At 36.1% G+C, this 17,385-nt stretch overlaps 2 protein-coding genes across 4 annotated transcripts; one reads left to right on the top strand and one right to left on the bottom strand.

Annotated features, from left to right (window-relative positions):
- Positions 1-2,886: 2,886 nt before the first annotated feature.
- On the top strand, positions 2,887-7,095 carry LOC109818778 (uncharacterized). Of its 3 annotated transcripts, none has more exons than XM_029268918.2 (14): positions 2,887-3,032; positions 3,319-3,615; positions 3,747-3,884; positions 4,030-4,111; positions 4,467-4,543; positions 4,638-4,753; positions 4,888-4,996; positions 5,089-5,205; positions 5,367-5,458; positions 5,609-5,675; positions 5,781-5,862; positions 6,201-6,292; positions 6,388-6,531; positions 6,737-7,095. In XM_029268918.2, the coding sequence occupies exons 2-14, from the start codon at positions 3,385-3,387 to the stop codon at positions 6,881-6,883; spliced, it is 1,494 nt and encodes a 497-aa protein (XP_029124751.1). In that variant the 5' UTR covers positions 2,887-3,032; positions 3,319-3,384; the 3' UTR covers positions 6,884-7,095. The 3 variants fall into 3 exon arrangements, with proteins under 3 accessions (XP_029124751.1, XP_020239895.1, XP_082916734.1); XM_020384306.3 differs by having other exon boundaries at positions 2,914-3,032; positions 3,343-3,615; XM_083060608.1 differs by lacking the exon at positions 2,887-3,032 and having other exon boundaries at positions 3,039-3,615.
- Positions 7,096-8,904: 1,809 nt separating this feature from the next.
- LOC109818766 (ACT domain-containing protein ACR10) lies at positions 8,905-12,553 on the bottom strand. The gene is made up of 6 exons (XM_020384293.3): positions 12,189-12,553; positions 11,868-12,086; positions 11,140-11,245; positions 10,329-10,665; positions 9,753-10,037; positions 8,905-9,268 (listed from the first exon to the last, which is right to left on the bottom strand). The coding sequence occupies exons 1-6, from the start codon at positions 12,340-12,342 to the stop codon at positions 9,131-9,133; spliced, it is 1,239 nt and encodes a 412-aa protein (XP_020239882.1). The 5' UTR covers positions 12,343-12,553; the 3' UTR covers positions 8,905-9,130.
- Between the last annotated feature and the right edge of the window lie 4,832 nt (positions 12,554-17,385).

The following is a 17,385-nucleotide window of genomic DNA, read 5'->3' as shown; positions in this document are numbered from 1 at the left end:
ATGTTTCCCTAGAAATTAAAGATGCTCTCATTTTGTATAAGAGGCTTGCTTTTTTATTTGTTTTAAATTTTTTTTTTCTTTATGAATTTGAACTTTTGTAGAGACGTATACATATTTCTCGGTTTGCCTACGTCTTCTTCCAAACTATCGGTGTGGCATGACAAATTTTCTTGAGCAATTGTTTTGTTGATGATGACGTTTGGGTAAATAGTTTTGTAATTGTTGAGTAATGCCATACAATATTAATTTCCTGAAACCAAATTCATCCATTTGGAAGAGATGTTGATTGTTCATGAACTGTTAAAGTTGTGGAGAAGCAACATGTAACGACCCGCCACGGTCTCTACACTTAGTGGAATCGCACTACAACTAGTTAACTAAGAGAATATTAAACTGGATAACACATACATACAGGCATAAAAATAAAGATTGAAATAATTAAGTTTCTGTATATAAAATATAGCACCATATATGTACAGTCATCCCAAAATATTCCTTAGTGCCGGTCAAGCACTGACAAAAAAAATGTTACCCAGAATGGTAACTCAAAACACGAGACTCAGCTCCTCGTCTCACAACGATCACCTCGACTCCAAGCTAGCCCTGATCTGCTCCCATACCAAGTATGATCATCGCAGTTCCACCACATGGAAACAGAAGGGTAAGCTAGAATTCAAAGATCAATAATACAAGTACATAATAAAAATCTATATTACACATGCATCCCAAATCCTGTCCCTAAGGAACCTTTCATCTCAATCAATCATTCATTCATCAAACATGAAGTCAAACACCACACTTCATCATATTAATAATCATGCAATGAATGCAACTCATGACAGATATGCATACATATCAATCATCTAATGCGTCGTCACGCATACACCTAGGAGATCTCCATAACAATAGAGATGTATAAGTGACATTCCATCCTACCGAAACCACCCCAACCGTTTTCACGCCCAATGCGCCCGCTCGGTCACAGCTAAACAGGATATATAATCCTCACTCGAGTTTACTCGGATGATGTCACTTACACACTTGGAAGTCCAGATCCACCGTCAGGTATAGCACAGCTGGGTACGGGCTTACCACGACCTTGGCATGCATTAACCAAGTCAATTGTGGAGTTCGCCCACCGACTATCCGCAAGGATCCACGCACCTTCCCGAGTACTTGGTTAAGGGAAAAACCCTCGACCTCATACCCCGCTCCAACACTAGCTAAGAACTTAGAGGAGACTCACCCAATCCAGTGGCCTATCTGAGCACCACTCTCCCAAATCCAGTGGCCTCCCAGAGCACCACTCTCCCAAATCCAGTGGCCTCCCAGAGCACCACTCTCATATATCAGTGGCCTATCCAAGCACCACTCTCAAGAGACTCTATGTGAGCTCTTCCACTTCGAAAACATTTTTCCTCTCCTCAAGTCCTAGGCTAGACTCATGCCATAGGCATCACATGCAATCATGCATCATACATCATAATGGTCTGCCCACCATCATGATCAACAACCATACACATGTCATAAGACATTACATGCAATAATGCATCATACATCATAAATGGTCTACCTACCATTATGATCAATACATACCATATGAACGTATCATATTCAAACATTCATATATATCATCACAAAGCATACATATGAATCACACATCACCATACATCATATATCATACATACATGATCTAAAACTTCAACTTTAAACATGCATAAGCATCAATTCATTCATAAATATATTCAAGCACAGTGCTGTCAACTCACGCCTGGCCTAACACTAACCCAACGGCCTAAAACTATTCAGAGAGTTCAAAACTCTCATCCAAACTAACAAATTCAGCCACATGCAAACAATCTAGCTTCCCTTACCTGAAGATTGGCTCAGATAGCCAAAGACTGAACAAAAGTAGAATTTCCCCTCGAGGCTCAACTCGAAACTTCAATCCTCCCAAAACAAGCTTTCTAATCTGAATTTCAAGAAAAGACAGAAGGAGTTATTGATCTAGAGGAGAAAAGGAGTTAAACAGAGAAATTTGGGAGAGAAAGGAGCTCACTGACCCAGAGACCTTCTCTCTAAAACTTCTCTCTAAAAACTCCAAAACTCCTGAAGGCCCCCAACCCCCTATTTATAGGCAATCCGGAGTGGCCAGAACGGCCCGTACCGATACCGGAACGGCCCGTTCTGAACTCCCAGATCACGCACAAAATCCACGCCCAGAACGGCCCGTTCTGAAAACAGAACGGCCCGTTACTCATCCGGAACGGCCCGTTCTCCCTCAGGAACAGCCCGTTCTCCCTCCGGAACGGCCCATTCTCCCCCCGGAACGGCCCGTTCTCCTTGCCGGAACGGCCCATTCTCCCTCCGGAACGGCCCGTTCTCCTTGCCGGAACGGCCCGTTCTCAACTACTATATGTAGTTCAATTCAGTAGTGTGGAACGGCCCGTTCTGAGCTACTGAATCAGCCTTTTTTTTTTTTTTTTTTTTACAATGTTACACAACAGGCCATCATCAAATTGTAAAAGAATGCGTTCTTAAAGAGTAGTTGTTGTAACTTTTTTTTTTTTGCATTGTATAAATATTAGAAAAGAGGAAACAAATCGAAAACATCGTGACAATTTTATAAACAAAAAGTTATAAAAAAAAAAATGAACATGTCCTGAGTTCCTTTTACTAGACTTATTTCTCATTTATCAAATTATCATTTATTATATTCATATACTGTTTCATTAGTATAAAAATAAATATACTACCGGGATAAATTTATAATATTTATATAAACCCTAAACTTAATATATTTTCTTTTAAACCTTTTTGGCCCAGTTGAAATTGGGCTGGGCTGCTAAAGTACGAACTCATCAAACAAAAATGTTTCAAAATTTTGGTCAAAAAGACAGAAAGAGGAATTTTAGTTGTGAGAGACTGTCGATTAGATTACGTACTCACACGGTTACTGCAATTCTGGTTTCTGGAGCAACAAGAGGAAACAAAATAGGGGCTGCACTGATTCATTTGCACCATCTTATTAGGTGCTACTAACTTTTGGCTCAAAACTATTTAGTTAAAATAAATAGCACGCTTAATTATATTTTTTTATCTACAAAATATACTCAAATATTTTTTTAAAATCCAAATGTTGGACAAACATGTTCATATTTTTAAGTTCAAACATGGTACGACATTCTGATTCAAACGAGAATGTGGATCCATTCCTTGTTTTATTCTTCCAAAGACCTCTTATCTGTGTGTGTATGTTTATACTTTATATATATATAATTATAAACATGTCCTTCACCTTTGTGCATTGATAACAAGGTTATTGATTGATTCCACCAAAAGTGGAAGAATTGCCATAAGGATTAGAATTTTGAACATTGAACCATGGATGAAGCCAAGAGAATGGAAGAGGGGTTTACCACACCCCATAAGGGCGAGTTGAAACAGGAAATTGAAAAAACCAATGGTGGAGACTCCATTGAACATGACAGAGACACAAGGAGTAACCAAGAGGGTGAGTCCGTTCAGCAAATAGTGGAGCAAGAGCAACCATTGGTGAAGCAAAAAACAAGAAGGGTTGCAACCCTCGATGCATTTAGAGGCCTCACCATTGTGGTTAGTGTACTATAAGGATATTTATGCATAGTTTTCTACATATAGCTCTTAGTTTCTTAGATAATCTATATATATTTTGAAAAGGAAACATGAGTAAAAAGTATATTGTCTATAATTGTATGTATGTACAGTTGATGGTACTAGTAGACGATGCTGGTGGAGCTTATCCACGCATTGATCACTCCCCGTGGAATGGTTGTACATTGGCTGATTTCGTTATGCCCTTTTTTCTTTTCATTGTTGGGGTTGCTATAGCCCTCGCACTAAAGGTACTACTCTAACTAATTAAGAGTTATAATATTTTGGTTGTCCCTTGTTTTAAAAATTAATTCATGGATGAATTATTTATTCATCCTATAGTATACAACTTTAGCTCATTTATAATATTTTGGTTTGTACCTTGTAACAACATAGAGAATCACCAAGGTTAAGGATGCTGTGAAGAAGATAATCCTTAGGACATTGAAGCTTCTCTTCTGGGGTATACTTTTGCAAGGTAAACAAAACTCCTCTAGCTCATTGTTTCAACATACTTATGCAGAAGATTAAACACATACTTGGCAACATAGATTAGAGGAATGCTTTTATTATTTAGATGAAATTTATTGAAAAGCATAAATTATGTGGATCCTGTATTTCATTGAATAAGTCTATCTTTTGATTTAGTGATATGATCTACCAAAATTTTTGATTTCTAATCAATAATAGAAAGGATATTAACCATAGAGTGTTCAAGAGAGTGTTGTTAGCATTTTTCTATAGATTATGAATTTTATAGAGATACTAGAGTCTAGACCATTTGCCAATATATAAATGAAACAATGAAGGATTTTGATAAATTTGACATGTAGGTGGATATTCTCATGCCCCTGATGATCTCTCATATGGAGTTGACATGAGATTTATCCGATGGTGTGGCATTCTCCAGGTTTGGATCCAATTAAATTAATACATGCATGCCTAAATTACATTATTAAAATTCTCCTCAACTCATTTGTTGAGTTACCATGATTTTGATGCAGAGAATAGCTCTTGTATACTGTGTTGTAGCTCTGATAGAGACATTTACCACCAAGCTTAGACCCTCTACCTTGAAGCCAGGACACCTATCCATTTTTTCTGCCTATCGATGGCAATGGTGAGAGAAACAACACATTTCATTCTCAAAACTCATCTGAAATGTAAAAAGACTAAAACAATGTAAAATATGACACTAGAGATTGTGAATTTGGTTTGACTAATGAGTAATGACACAAATATTTGTTAACATAGGCTTGGGGGGTTTGTGGCATTTGTGATTTACATGGTCACAACCTTCAGCCTCTACGTTCCAGATTGGAGTTTCGTGGATTATAACAGTGACAAACCCAAGAGATACACAGTACGTAATGTTCTCTCTTGTATTTTCTCAAATTAATTGTTCGTTGGAGACTAAGGTTTTCTGTTATTTTTCCGTTGTTAATTAATTACTAGGTCCAATGTGGGATGCGAGGACACCTAGGTCCTGCATGTAACGCTGTTGGGTATGTGGATAGACAAGTTTGGGGCGTTAATCATCTTTACTCTGATCCTGTTTGGACACGCTTGAAGGTGAGGTTATAGTAATAGTACAAGTAGTGACTAGTGAACCATTTGAGTCATAATCATAACATGTGTTTCTCAAATCATTTAATTCTTTTAAAATAGTTTTAATGTTGTTATTATTCTAACTAAAATGACTTTAATAAATGCACTTTTTCTGTTGTTTATAGGCATGCACATTCAGTTCCCCAGCTGAAGGCCCTCTTCGTAAAGATGCTCCATTTTGGTGTCGCGCTCCCTTTGAACCCGAGGGCTTGTTGAGGTTTTATGCCATGATACATATTTCATTTGTTAACTAATTAATACTTATAGAGACTATTTATTTATTCATATGAAAGCCCTAAATATAGTAATCTATCATTCGATCTAAATGATCAATTTATGTTAAATTGCCTTTTGTTTTTTTATCTAGTTCCATATCAGCTATTCTCTCTGGCACCATAGGCATCCACTATGGGCATGTCTTGATTCACTTCAAGGTTACAAACTTTACCCTATAAGCTCCTATGCCTTATGGTTGTCCACTCACTAGAATTTTACTTTATGAACGCAAGTTAGTGAAGGAGTGAAACATTTTTTTACAGGGTCATTCCGAGAGGCTCAAGCAATGGCTCTCAATGGGGTTTGTTTTATTAATCCTAGGCATCATCCTCCATTTTACAAATGGTAAGCTAGTGAAAAATGTCTCACTTGTCAAGAGTTAAAAACCCAACTATCAACACAAAAAGAAAAAGGAAAATTGTCAGCGAATAATTTTTTTAACACTTTTATGATCATTAGCTAAAATTTATTAAAAATTACAAACTTTTGTGGATTCTATATCTTATTTTATGAATCTCTCTTAACTTAGTAGTGAACCTCATAAAAAATTCGTGATTTTCAAAAAAAATTCAATCTATAAAAGAGATATTAGAAAGAGTGTCATTAATATATCTCACTTATATATATATATATATTATTACATGAAATATATGTGATAAAATTTGCATGGATTGTTACCGCAGCTATTCCAATTAACAAGCAACTCTACAGCTTCAGCTACGTTTGTTTCACAGCTGGGGCTGCTGGAATTGTCTTCTCTGTGTTCTATCTACTGGTAAATGCAATATTAAGTAATTAATTAAGTACAAGAGTTGTGGTTAGTTATTAATTATATATGATTCTTATTTAACATTCATGAAAATCATACAGATCGATGTTTGGGGGCTTCGTACTCCATTCTTGTTCTTGGAATGGATAGGAATGAATGCAATGCTAGTGTTTGTTATGGCAGCGCAGGGCATCTTCGCAGCATTTGTAAATGGATGGTATTATAAAGACCCAGATAACTCACTCGTAAGAATCAGTCTTACCTTTTGACTTAAAATAATGAATCATATTATTATTATTATTATCATAATCATGTTATTATTTATAAGAATCAAACACACAACAATTGACATTCTGATGTTTACTTTATTATTATTATTATGATGTTTGGTTCAAGTAGCTAGCACAAAGGAGCTAACCATTTTTATGGCATGTGAAAACAATGAATCAGGTATACTGGATTCAGAATCATGTGTTTATCAACGTTTGGCACTCAGAGAGGTTGGGAACTCTGTTATATGTCATCTTTGCAGAAATCACTTTCTGGGGTGTTGTCGCTGGCATCTTGCACAAATTAGGAATATACTGGAAACTGTAACCTAACTACACAATCAACCATGTTAATTAATAGAACACAAACCTACAAATAGTCTAATATCTCAATTCTTCTATGCGATGATTGGTGGTGGTGTTAATTGGTAATATCCCATGTCCTAATCAATTTTTCTGAATTTTCTCTCTCCCAACTTCCACAAAGTTCTCTAGGATGGTCCAAAAGCTGAGGAAAATAAAAGTCACATGTTGCAACCCCTTTTTGTTTTGCTTTCTGCCATCATTCAGCTAGTCGTAGATGGACACAACATGCAATGATTCACAAGTTTGATATTAAACAAACTAAAATATAAAAGGATAAAAACAAACAAATCCTGTTTAAAAAACCAACTTTAATAAAAATGGTTAATTAGTTGGTGATTTACCTCGACGTATGAACCAATACTACAAGCAAAATATGAACGGAGAGTACCAAAATATCTGATTCTAAGACAAACATGAAAAAGAATCATGTGACTTTGTACCGTTGCACATCACGGGACCCTTGTATGATCTTGACATTTCGGAAAGAGAACAAAAACCCTCAAAAATATCAGCTTCTCATAATTTTTATTTTGATTTTTATATATGCCAAAAAATTATATATAACATTGGTAATCATGTGATTTTTCTTTTGTCAGAAAAAAAATCGATCGGTAAAATAACATCCTGGTTGGACACGTCAACATTTTGAAAGAAAAAATTATTGACTATTTCCTTTTCTCATCTGTCTAATGATTTTTATCTAATTTATCAATCCAACTGTTAATATATGTTCAATTTTTTTTCTTAATACTCTAAACAATTTTCTTTAATGAGAGACGTACTATATAAGTCGTTCACTCATTTTTTTCAATATAATAATCATTGGATATTTAATCTTTTGTTAGTATATTTATAAATCATTTTAATATACTCATAAAGATTGATACGACCCATCAACTTACTATTAATTAAAGTTAGGTTTCCTCTGAAATATCGTCGGCAAAGAATGAGTTAATAATTAGTAAAGACCATCGCACTTAACAACAAATTAATGAATTATCGTTGATTTAAGATCTATGAATATAACCCTCAAGAAAAAAAAAATCCGAATATGACACTTGATCCTTTTTTTGATATCCGAGCAGGGGACAGCGGATGAAGTCGAAGATAAATCCATCAAAAAATTTAATATCACTATCCAATTCCAACCAACTTTACTCTTCAATCATTTCAGTTTCATATTAGGATAAAAAGAAAGAGCACTGCTACAGCCGGAACCCGAGAATGATTCAAAAATTATTATTTTTAATAAATTTATTATAAAATTATTATTTTATAATAAATTTATTAAAAATAATAACTTTTTAATTATTCGAGCAATTTTTCGGCCTCCGTTTTCAGAACATACAGTATTTTCCAAAAAGAAATAGAAAGGAATATATGTTGTCATCTTAATCTTTTTATCAGATATTTTCACGTATGAATTTTACAAATATTATTTTAAAAGTATATGTAAATGCTTTTGTATTTAATATTTATAAAAAAAAAATACCAAATTTTAGGTTATATAGGCATCATTAAGGGGTAAGCCAGTGAAAATTTTACATAATTAAATTTTATTATTTGTATCAAATAATGGAACCAATTCTCTAAAGTTAATTCAATTAACTAAGTTATGAAATTTAAATTATAAATATGTAAATTCAATCTCTTTTTTCTTCTTTTCCTTCTCCTTATCAGATTTACTATGAGTTGAAATTGGACTGCGTTGACCACAGTTGGCAATCACATGCTACTGTCAGCTGAAAATGGGTAAAGAAAACAGATTGGGAAGTATCCTATATTTTCGAGAAACATATAACTAAATATTTGGTGCAACAAATATCACTAGAAAATATGCGATTCATATCTTCTATTAAAAAGAAGAAAAAAAGTACACTTGTAAGCTTTGATGGCATATCTTCTATTAAGATTTGGGTATACTAATCACTTTACAATATTTCATTTCATTTTCAGTAATAAAAAGCTCTTTGAAAAACGCCCTTCTCCATAATCTTCTACTAGTTACTGCCTTCTCATTTATATACATTAAGTTAGAATTACATAAGCTCAAAAGTATAGCGTGGCTAACAAAGACTACAATTTGCACACTACATATTTCACAATTACTCCTAATAGTTATGAACCATATGATATTAGACCACGTTATCTGTACACACAGGAAGAGAGGTTCATGCAAAGGGAACAATGTGATGATAGCAGCCATGGATTATTCCCATCCCATCAGCATTTTCCAAACTCCCTCTTCAATCTTGTTCCTTGGAACAGACAACCCCTCCCCTTCACCAAGCAAGATTTTATAAACCTCCCACTCTCGATCTCCAATCAAGTGTCTCCCAATTTCAGCCTGTTGCAACAGTTAACCAGAATATAAACACATTGTCTTGGAAAACAAGATAGAAAACAAATTATGAGGAGTACATAACAACGATGCCACTTGAGGTTTTGTGAATTTGCACACGTTCCTGCTTTTTTTTATCCCTATACTAACGCCTATAATTGTTTGATACGTACACATTACACTATCTCCTGAATTGTTTGAAAAACATTACACTGTATTAAGGAAGGTTGTTATAAACATTATAAAAGCAGGAGGGTTGTGTACAATCTCACGAAATCTCAGAAGTGTCCATACAATTTACTCAATTGCAAATAACAACATGCAAACACAAATGTATCAAGTTGCTAGAACAAAAAACACTAAGCATGTGAAATCTAGTAATACTGTTTTGTGTTAACGAGCAACGGAGCATGATTCAAGAAAGTGATAAGTCATGATATTGTGGAAATTTCAAATTATGGCTTCACTAAACAGTAGGAAGCATACATACCGAAAAGATGCAAGTGCCAAGCATTTTCAGAGAAAGAGTGATATCATGAAAAACAAGAGGTCGGCCTTTGCCAGATAACTCCACAGGATTTGCAACCAGAAGCTCGGTATCAGGGCCCCTACTCACAATAGCAACTCTGAGTGGACGAAGTAGTTCCATTCTAAGGCGTGATGACAAAGAATTCTGCTTGTTGGGGTCGACTATCTTTTTGCCATCTGCTTGCATGATGAACAAGTCAATCTCACATTTTCCTCTAGGTTTTGTAGTGAAACGCCCATAAGAAATCTGGTTGAATGACAAACCTTGCACCCTTAGGATACTAAAGATGACTTAGAAAGTATATGTATGCCAGTGTTCATGAAGATTAGAAAAACAAAGACAATCAGCCAGAGTGGAAGGAAAGTGAAACTTCATATGTCGTATTCAATATTCATGTACAAAACTGCAATCTAAGATGAAATAAAGTTTATATTATAGCTTAACAGTGCTTTCCTTTTCTGATGCAAGCCAATTTATAGCAGCAAAAATGAACTCTCAGAAATATAGTATTATTATCTAGATTTCAAATTTCTATACCTTAATGTTGTAGTCCTTCAGAGTTCTCATGATGTCAAAAAGAAGACCTTTGTGGTCCTGGCACATAATTTGGACAAGGGTGTGAGCAGGACTAAGCAAGTTATCCATCGCAATTGAAACATAATCTGATCTGAGAGTTCCACTTCGAGCCAAATCAGGCAATTCCAAATTAAAAACATCTTCTGTGATTGCAGTTGGAAGGAATGGAGATGCCTGGGAACAAGCAGTAATTTCCGGGCCAACCAATTCGATGTCAATAGAAATGATAGCATCCCCCAAAATCTCTGTTAGCTGTTCAATTGTTTCGTCCTTTCTCTTCTTTGTATGTAGAAGTTCCCTAATTCAATGCAAGAATAAGCAGTAAACTATATTAGTATGTTCTGAGAGTGATGATATTGTCATTCAATGGGCATGTGGACATAAGCAAATAAACTTCCATTCTCATAAAGTGATAAAACACATCCGAACATTCTCTAATGAAACAGGTTGGCTATCTAAAAGACTTTGATCGTGGAGTATATTAGCACATTCCCCAGAACAAACACAATTTTTTTTTTTAGCAGAACCAAATAGAATGACCATCAAGATGACAGTAGCTCTGCACACAATTTCACAAGTGATTACATCTGGTTTTTACAACTCAGATACCATATATTTTAATTCCATTCAAGATGCATATTTTCATGGAGAAGAAAAAAGCAAAAGCAAAATCAATTTTCATTCTAATTCATATGCAGTCTTAATAAATAGATAAAAAAGTTTCAACATAAATGAATTAATAATTGAAGGACAGCAACTATAAAATGCAAACCTAGTATCTGTGATGAAAAATAGATCCATCACTTTGCCATCAGGTGTAGTAGATACCTTCACTTTCTTTATAGTAAGTTCTAGCTCACAAAGAACCTCAGTAACATCTGCCACCATCATAAAGATATTCAGATATATTGTTCTGTCTACCAAATCCACACAAAATCAATGTCACGAAGTGATGATCTTACAAAAACCATATATCTAGGAAGGGAGGTAAAATTCACGACAGGCACAGTGTATGTATCCATGAATAGAAAACAACAAAGCTTTGGAATTGGAATCCATTTTAGAATGACATCAAATGGCTGTTTTAAGACAGCCAGTTCATTTTCCTCTTAGCACAATTTTCACAACAATCAAACCAAACCCTTCGTTTCATTTACCACTCCCCCAAAAAAGTTAGAACAAAATAGGTTTTAAAAACCGGTCCACACTGCGATTTCGGCAACAATGTCGAAATTGTTGGAGTCACTGCGACTGCAATTATGACCACATCAACCACATTTGTCCACAATTTCCCACAATATCAAGGAACTGGAACTCCACAACATCATGACCACAATTTAAAACCTTGAGAGAAATTAAAAGTTTAAAACCCTCATCATATCATGAAGCCTAAAGGCCAAAGTGTTGATTCTTGACCTTATATAGAAACAATAAAGACATCAAGTAATCAAAAACCAACCAAGTCTTAGAGCAACCAACCAATAGAGTTTCCATAATTACCATGCAAAAGGCCTTTCCGATCGTGACAAGAAAAGTTCAGAAGAAAGACATCAGGAGGGTTACATGGCTGCAAATCAGAGCGGTAATAGGAGATTCCAGAAGCTGAAGAACAAGAAGGGCATGCCTCAATTAGTCTCTTCTTCAACAAACCCCACCTCGTCCTCTGTTTCCCAACCACCCAGAAAACTATGTAGCACCATTTTCCATCCGTTGACACATCTTCATTGCAGCAAATAAAAAATTAAAAAAAAAAAAAAAACATTAGCCTCCCTCAACCTCAAACCAACACAAAGTACTATGATAATTGATAACACATGTTACCTCCTCTGACTATGTTGAGACCAAAGAAGAGTATGATACGACACAAATCGCAGCCCAAACCGGTTTTGTCAGGGCAGTTCACTGTGATAACTGTTGGGTCACCGTCTTTCTCTGGCTCCCTTATGATCACTACGTCGTCGTACAGTATACCCATAATCTTGTTCTTGTTAAGTTTGTGAAGCGTTTTTGGGTGTGTCGCTGTGGAGAGAGGCAAAGCCAAAGGTTTGTGTTTTTCGAGTTTAACTAAGTGTCTTGCTTCGGCGGTTGGTGGTGTTGAATCATTGTCCACAACTTGGATTGGAATCAACGATATATTGAGAAAACGAGAGGATGGTGATATCTGAATTGTGGACTATAGATAGTGCTAGAAAATGTGGATTTTAAACTCTTTATTAATAATTTTTTGAAGCTCGTGTGAGAATGCAAATAAAATCTTACATTATTTAAATAAGAACATGAATATAAGTTTATATACGTATAATTATTTTTATTGGTAGAGAAACCTTTTACATGATTAAAAGAAAATTTGAAACCTCAAAATTAGACTAAAAGTAATTTTTAGTACACCGTCTTTAATAACTTTTTATCAAAATGTATGGATTCAGCTATTAAATTAAAGGAATTATTAAGTTTATTTTTTTTATAATTTTTTATCGAAAAATGTTTATGTGGATCAACTTTACAAATTTGTTAAAATGACAGAATATTTGGTTTATATGCAAAAGAAATCCATGTGTTAAAAGAAGTCTCCACAAAATGGTATATTGTTATTTGAAGGTTGATTAAGCGGTCACTTCTCTTAAACTTCGTGAAAAATACATTGCATAAGTTTATTTACTTGAAGAACTATAGGAGCAAATTTATAATTATAATTTTATATGTTAACGGTATTTTTCTTGTTTGCATGTTGATGATATAAAGGACTTAGGTGTTGTTTTAACTGTTTTAGGCATCTATATTTATTATGAAAGGTCACATGACATTCTTTGGTTTTCTTAAAAAAAAATATATTGAAAATGTTCTTATAACGCGCATTATTACTCCATATGAGTTGGCCTTATTTAGATGGATAAAAACTGTCTAAATCTCAATGTTTATAAGATCATAAGATAAATTTCTAATTTTTTGTTTATGATGACAAGAGTTGTTTCTATAAAGAGTACTGTCACACACTAACACAAATACATGTAACTATTTTAATTATAGGGACATAACTTGTTGCTTATTACAAAACTATTTGCTAAGTCTTATGGTTGAAGGAATTTTTTCATTTGTTGCATTGTTAAGGGCATACTTAGATCACTTGTAATATATTGAGATAATACTAGTGTTGTATGATTCTTTGAAAAAGAAAATAAGAGGAACTTTTTCGATCAACATCCTTTAATATAAAATAAGAACATTGCTATAGAGTAAACGTTGCTAAATCCACATACTAATTACTTAATTACTCAAGCTTTTTAGAATCATGTAATGCATGTGGATTTAGTTATATTTTTTTATTTTTATTGAGATTTTTTTATTATATGTTTGTTATTTTTAGTCCATATAAACATGATAAATTTTGATTTTAATCTTTTAAAAAATTGTTGAGTTGATCTTTATAAATTTTAAAAGTCTTGAAAATGATCATTATTATTTAATGTTAATGTGGCATGCATGCTTCTAAAAATGTCATGTTAAAGTTGTCGTTAATGTAACATACTAATATGTTTATATGCATATTAAGTAATTATTAAATAATTATAAAAAGAATCATTAATATAGAGAGAGAAAGGGGGACATACTAATTATCGCATGCCTCCTTTCTTTCTATTACTTTGTAGCAACCAAATTAAAACTCTGAATTCTCATTACCATCCATTTGTACATGGTGTTTACTGTGGAGAAAAATGGGTCATGGAACCAAGATTAAAATGAAAGGGTTTATTAGTGTTTATTTGAGAATTGAGGTTGGAGATTGGTATAACACCATGCTTTCTTAATAATGTTTATTATGATAAATGTACTTAAATAATATATTTTATGTTAATAATATATTTTATGTTATTTTATTTTTTAATTTTTGTGGGGTGAAAGTTAGAATTTTGATAACTCTAAATTTAAATTATAAATGATATAGTTTAATTACATGAGAGTTGGCTTATAGAGGATTGATGTATATAAGACGAATTATAAGAAATGAGTTTCATAATTTCATAACTCTAGAATTTTATAAAAAAAATTAGAGAGAGAAAATATGGGGCCCATAAAGCTCGATTTTTGATCTGATTCTACTAAAATATCTATTTTCTTCCCCTGATCGCTATGTGTTAGAAGTTGAGATTTGTAACAGCCCAAGCAACCCGCATGTAGATATTGTCCGCTTTGGCCGCAGCCCTCACGGATTTGTTCTTGGCGATGGCACGCATGCCACCCCAAAACGCGTCTACACAAGGAAGGTGTCCACACCCATATATATGGCATGCTTCGTTCCCCTTCCTAACCGATGTGGGACTATATCCACCCCCCCTCAAGGGAGTCCAGCGCCCTCGCTGGCACACCGATCCGGGCCCCGGCTCTGATACCAATGTAACAGCCCAAGCAACCCGCATGTAGATATTGTCCGCTTTGGCCGCAGCCCTCACGGATTTGTTCTTGGCGATGGCACGCATGCCACCCCAAAACGCGTCTACACAAGGAAGGTGTCCACACCCATATATATGGCATGCTTCGTTCCCCTTCCTAACCGATGTGGGACTATATCCAATAACTAATATAATAATCAATAGAATGATTAGTATAAACTATAAACAGCGTATCAGGGGTTATACTACTCCTACCATGCTCATCCTTATTTCATATGAAAGATAAGAAAATTTCCTATAACTCTCATGAAGACATCAAGTCCTAATTCCATCATCTACTTTGTGAAAAATGATAAAAACCGCAACAGCTATAGATAAAGCTGACAGCTTGACCCCTCTTCACTAAAACATCCATATCTGGAGTTATAGACCTCCTTTTTGGGTGATTCCAACGCCATTAATATTAAAATCTCGAGTTAAAGCAAGGAAATGATACGGTGGCACACTATGCTGAAAAATTTGATGCCTTGGTCCGTTATTGTACCCATTATCATGGTGAGGGCTGCGGCCAAAGCGGACAATATCTACATGCGGGTTGCTTGGGTTGTTACATTGGTATCAGAGCCGGGGCCCGGATCGGTGTGCCAGCGAGGGCGCTGGACTCCCTTGAGGGGGGGGTGGATATAGTCCCACATCAGTTAGGAAGGGGAACGAAGCATGCCATATATATGGGTGTGGACACCTTCCTTGTGTAGACGCGTTTTGGGGTGGCATGCGTGCCATCGCCAAGAACAAATCCGTGAGGGCTGCGGCCAAAGCGGACAATATCTACATGCGGGTTTCACGGATTTGTTCTTGGCGATGGCACGCATGCCACCCCAAAACGCGTCCTCCAAGGCAAGTCCTGCCAACCCCATCAGAGTAGCGCAGCGACCCCACATGGCCAGATATTGTCCCCTTTGCCCTAAGGCCTCAGGGTTTTGTTCTAGGCAATGCCCCACGGCATCCCTAAACGCGTCCTCAAGAGTAAGGTATCCACACCCATATATATGGCATGCTTCGTTCACCTTACTAGCCGATGTGGGACTTCACAATCCACCCCCCCTCGGGGAGCCCAGCGCCCTCGCTGGCACACCTGCCCGGGTCCCGGCTCTGATACCAATGTAACAGCCCAAGCAACCCGCATGAGGATATTGTCCGCTTTGGCCCACGGCCTCACGGCTTTGTTCTCGGGAATGGCCAACACCACCCCAAAACGCGTCCTCACCCATATATATGGCATGCTTCGTTCACCTTACTAGCCGATGTGGGACTATATCCACCCCCCCCCTCAAGGGAGTCCAGCGCCCTCGCTGGCACACCGATCCGGGGCCCCGGCTCTGATACCAATGTAACAGCCCAAGCAACCCGCATGTAGATATTGTCCGCTTTGGCCGCAGCCCTCACGGATTTGTTCTTGGCGATGGCACGCATGCCACCCCAAAACGCGTCCTCCAAGGCAAGTCCTGCCAACCCCATCAGAGTAGCGCAGCGACCCCACATGGCCAGATATTGTCCCCTTTGCCCTAAGGCCTCAGGGTTTTGTCCTAGGCAATGCCCCACGGCATCCCTAAACGCGTCCTATTAATTTATAATTTGGAATTTATGTGAATGGACGGCCAAGCCTCCTAATAGTTTATAATGTTGAATTTATCTGAATGGAAGGCTGAGCCTCCTATTAACTTATAATTTGGAATAATTAGGGATTTTACTGTTATTCTATTAATGAAGGGAATTGCTGTATTATTGATTATTAAATGAATGATATGGATGTAATATGCTTGAGGGATATGTAAACTCTACTTTGTTAAGTTTATTTGTTGTATGAAATTATATACGTGTTATAAATTTGAATAATAGGATGAGATGTTATATGATTGAGATATTGATTGTGATTGTGATGTCTCACATCGATGACTAGGATAGCACGGCCCTGTATAAGTGGTGCTACAGGGAAGGCGTGATCCTAGCATGGTGTGGGATGAGAAAGACAGTTAACACCATCACTTATGTCAGTTATGGCAGCCCTGGCATAGGGTTAATTGCAATAGATTGTATTGATTGTATGTGATTGTTGTTACTCACACTGAAGGATTAAGGATGATACGAACCCTGGGTGGTGGATGATTCAGGGACGAGCGTACTCCTCGTAGATCAGGGATGATACGAACCTTGGGTAGGTGATGCTTCAGGGACGAGCGTACCCCTGGTATGGTGTGAGTAAGGGAGGCAATTAACCTGTATCACTGGTGTCAGATGTGGCGAGGTCTTGGCATAGTGTTAATTGTGATATTGATGTGAATTGTTGGATTGTGAATGATGAATAATTGATACTGTTAATTGTGAGATTGATATGAGTTATGAATGTAGAAATATTATCGTTAAATTATGAAAGTGATATGAGTTATGGATATGGATGGGGAAATAATTGTATGATTGGCATGTATTATTGATGTGATATTATTAATTGTTAGGAAGGGGAACGAAGCATGCCATATATATGGGTGTGGACACCTTCCTTGTGTAGACGCGTTTTGGGGTGGCATGCGTGCCATCGCCAAGAACAAATCCGTGAGGGCTGCGGCCAAAGC

The sequence above is a fragment of the Cajanus cajan genome, chromosome 7, assembly GCF_000230855.2.
Source record: "Cajanus cajan strain Asha chromosome 7, NIPB_CcT2T_4, whole genome shotgun sequence".
NCBI lineage: Eukaryota > Viridiplantae > Streptophyta > Magnoliopsida > Fabales > Fabaceae > Cajanus > Cajanus cajan.
The sequence above is the reverse complement of the archived record's forward strand: the minus strand, read 5'-3'. Positions and strand labels throughout refer to the sequence as shown.

Excerpts from the sequence above, each read along its gene's own strand:
- LOC109818778 (XM_029268918.2), top strand. The coding sequence starts at position 3,385 with ATGGATGAAGCCAAGAGAATGGAAGAGGGGTTTACCACACCCCATAAG. Across the intron at positions 4,997-5,088 it reads ACAAACCCAAGAGATACACA|GTCCAATGTGGGATGCGAGG; the intron begins GTACGTAATGTT and ends ATTAATTACTAG. Across the intron at positions 6,293-6,387 it reads TCTCTGTGTTCTATCTACTG|ATCGATGTTTGGGGGCTTCG; the intron begins GTAAATGCAATA and ends AAAATCATACAG.
- LOC109818766 (XM_020384293.3), bottom strand. The coding sequence starts at position 12,342 with ATGGGTATACTGTACGACGACGTAGTGATCATAAGGGAGCCAGAGAAA. Across the intron at positions 12,087-12,188 it reads TCTCAACATAGTCAGAGGAG|ATGTGTCAACGGATGGAAAA; the intron begins GTAACATGTGTT and ends GCTGCAATGAAG. Across the intron at positions 9,269-9,752 it reads TTGGCACTTGCATCTTTTCG|GCTGAAATTGGGAGACACTT; the intron begins GTATGTATGCTT and ends CTGTTGCAACAG.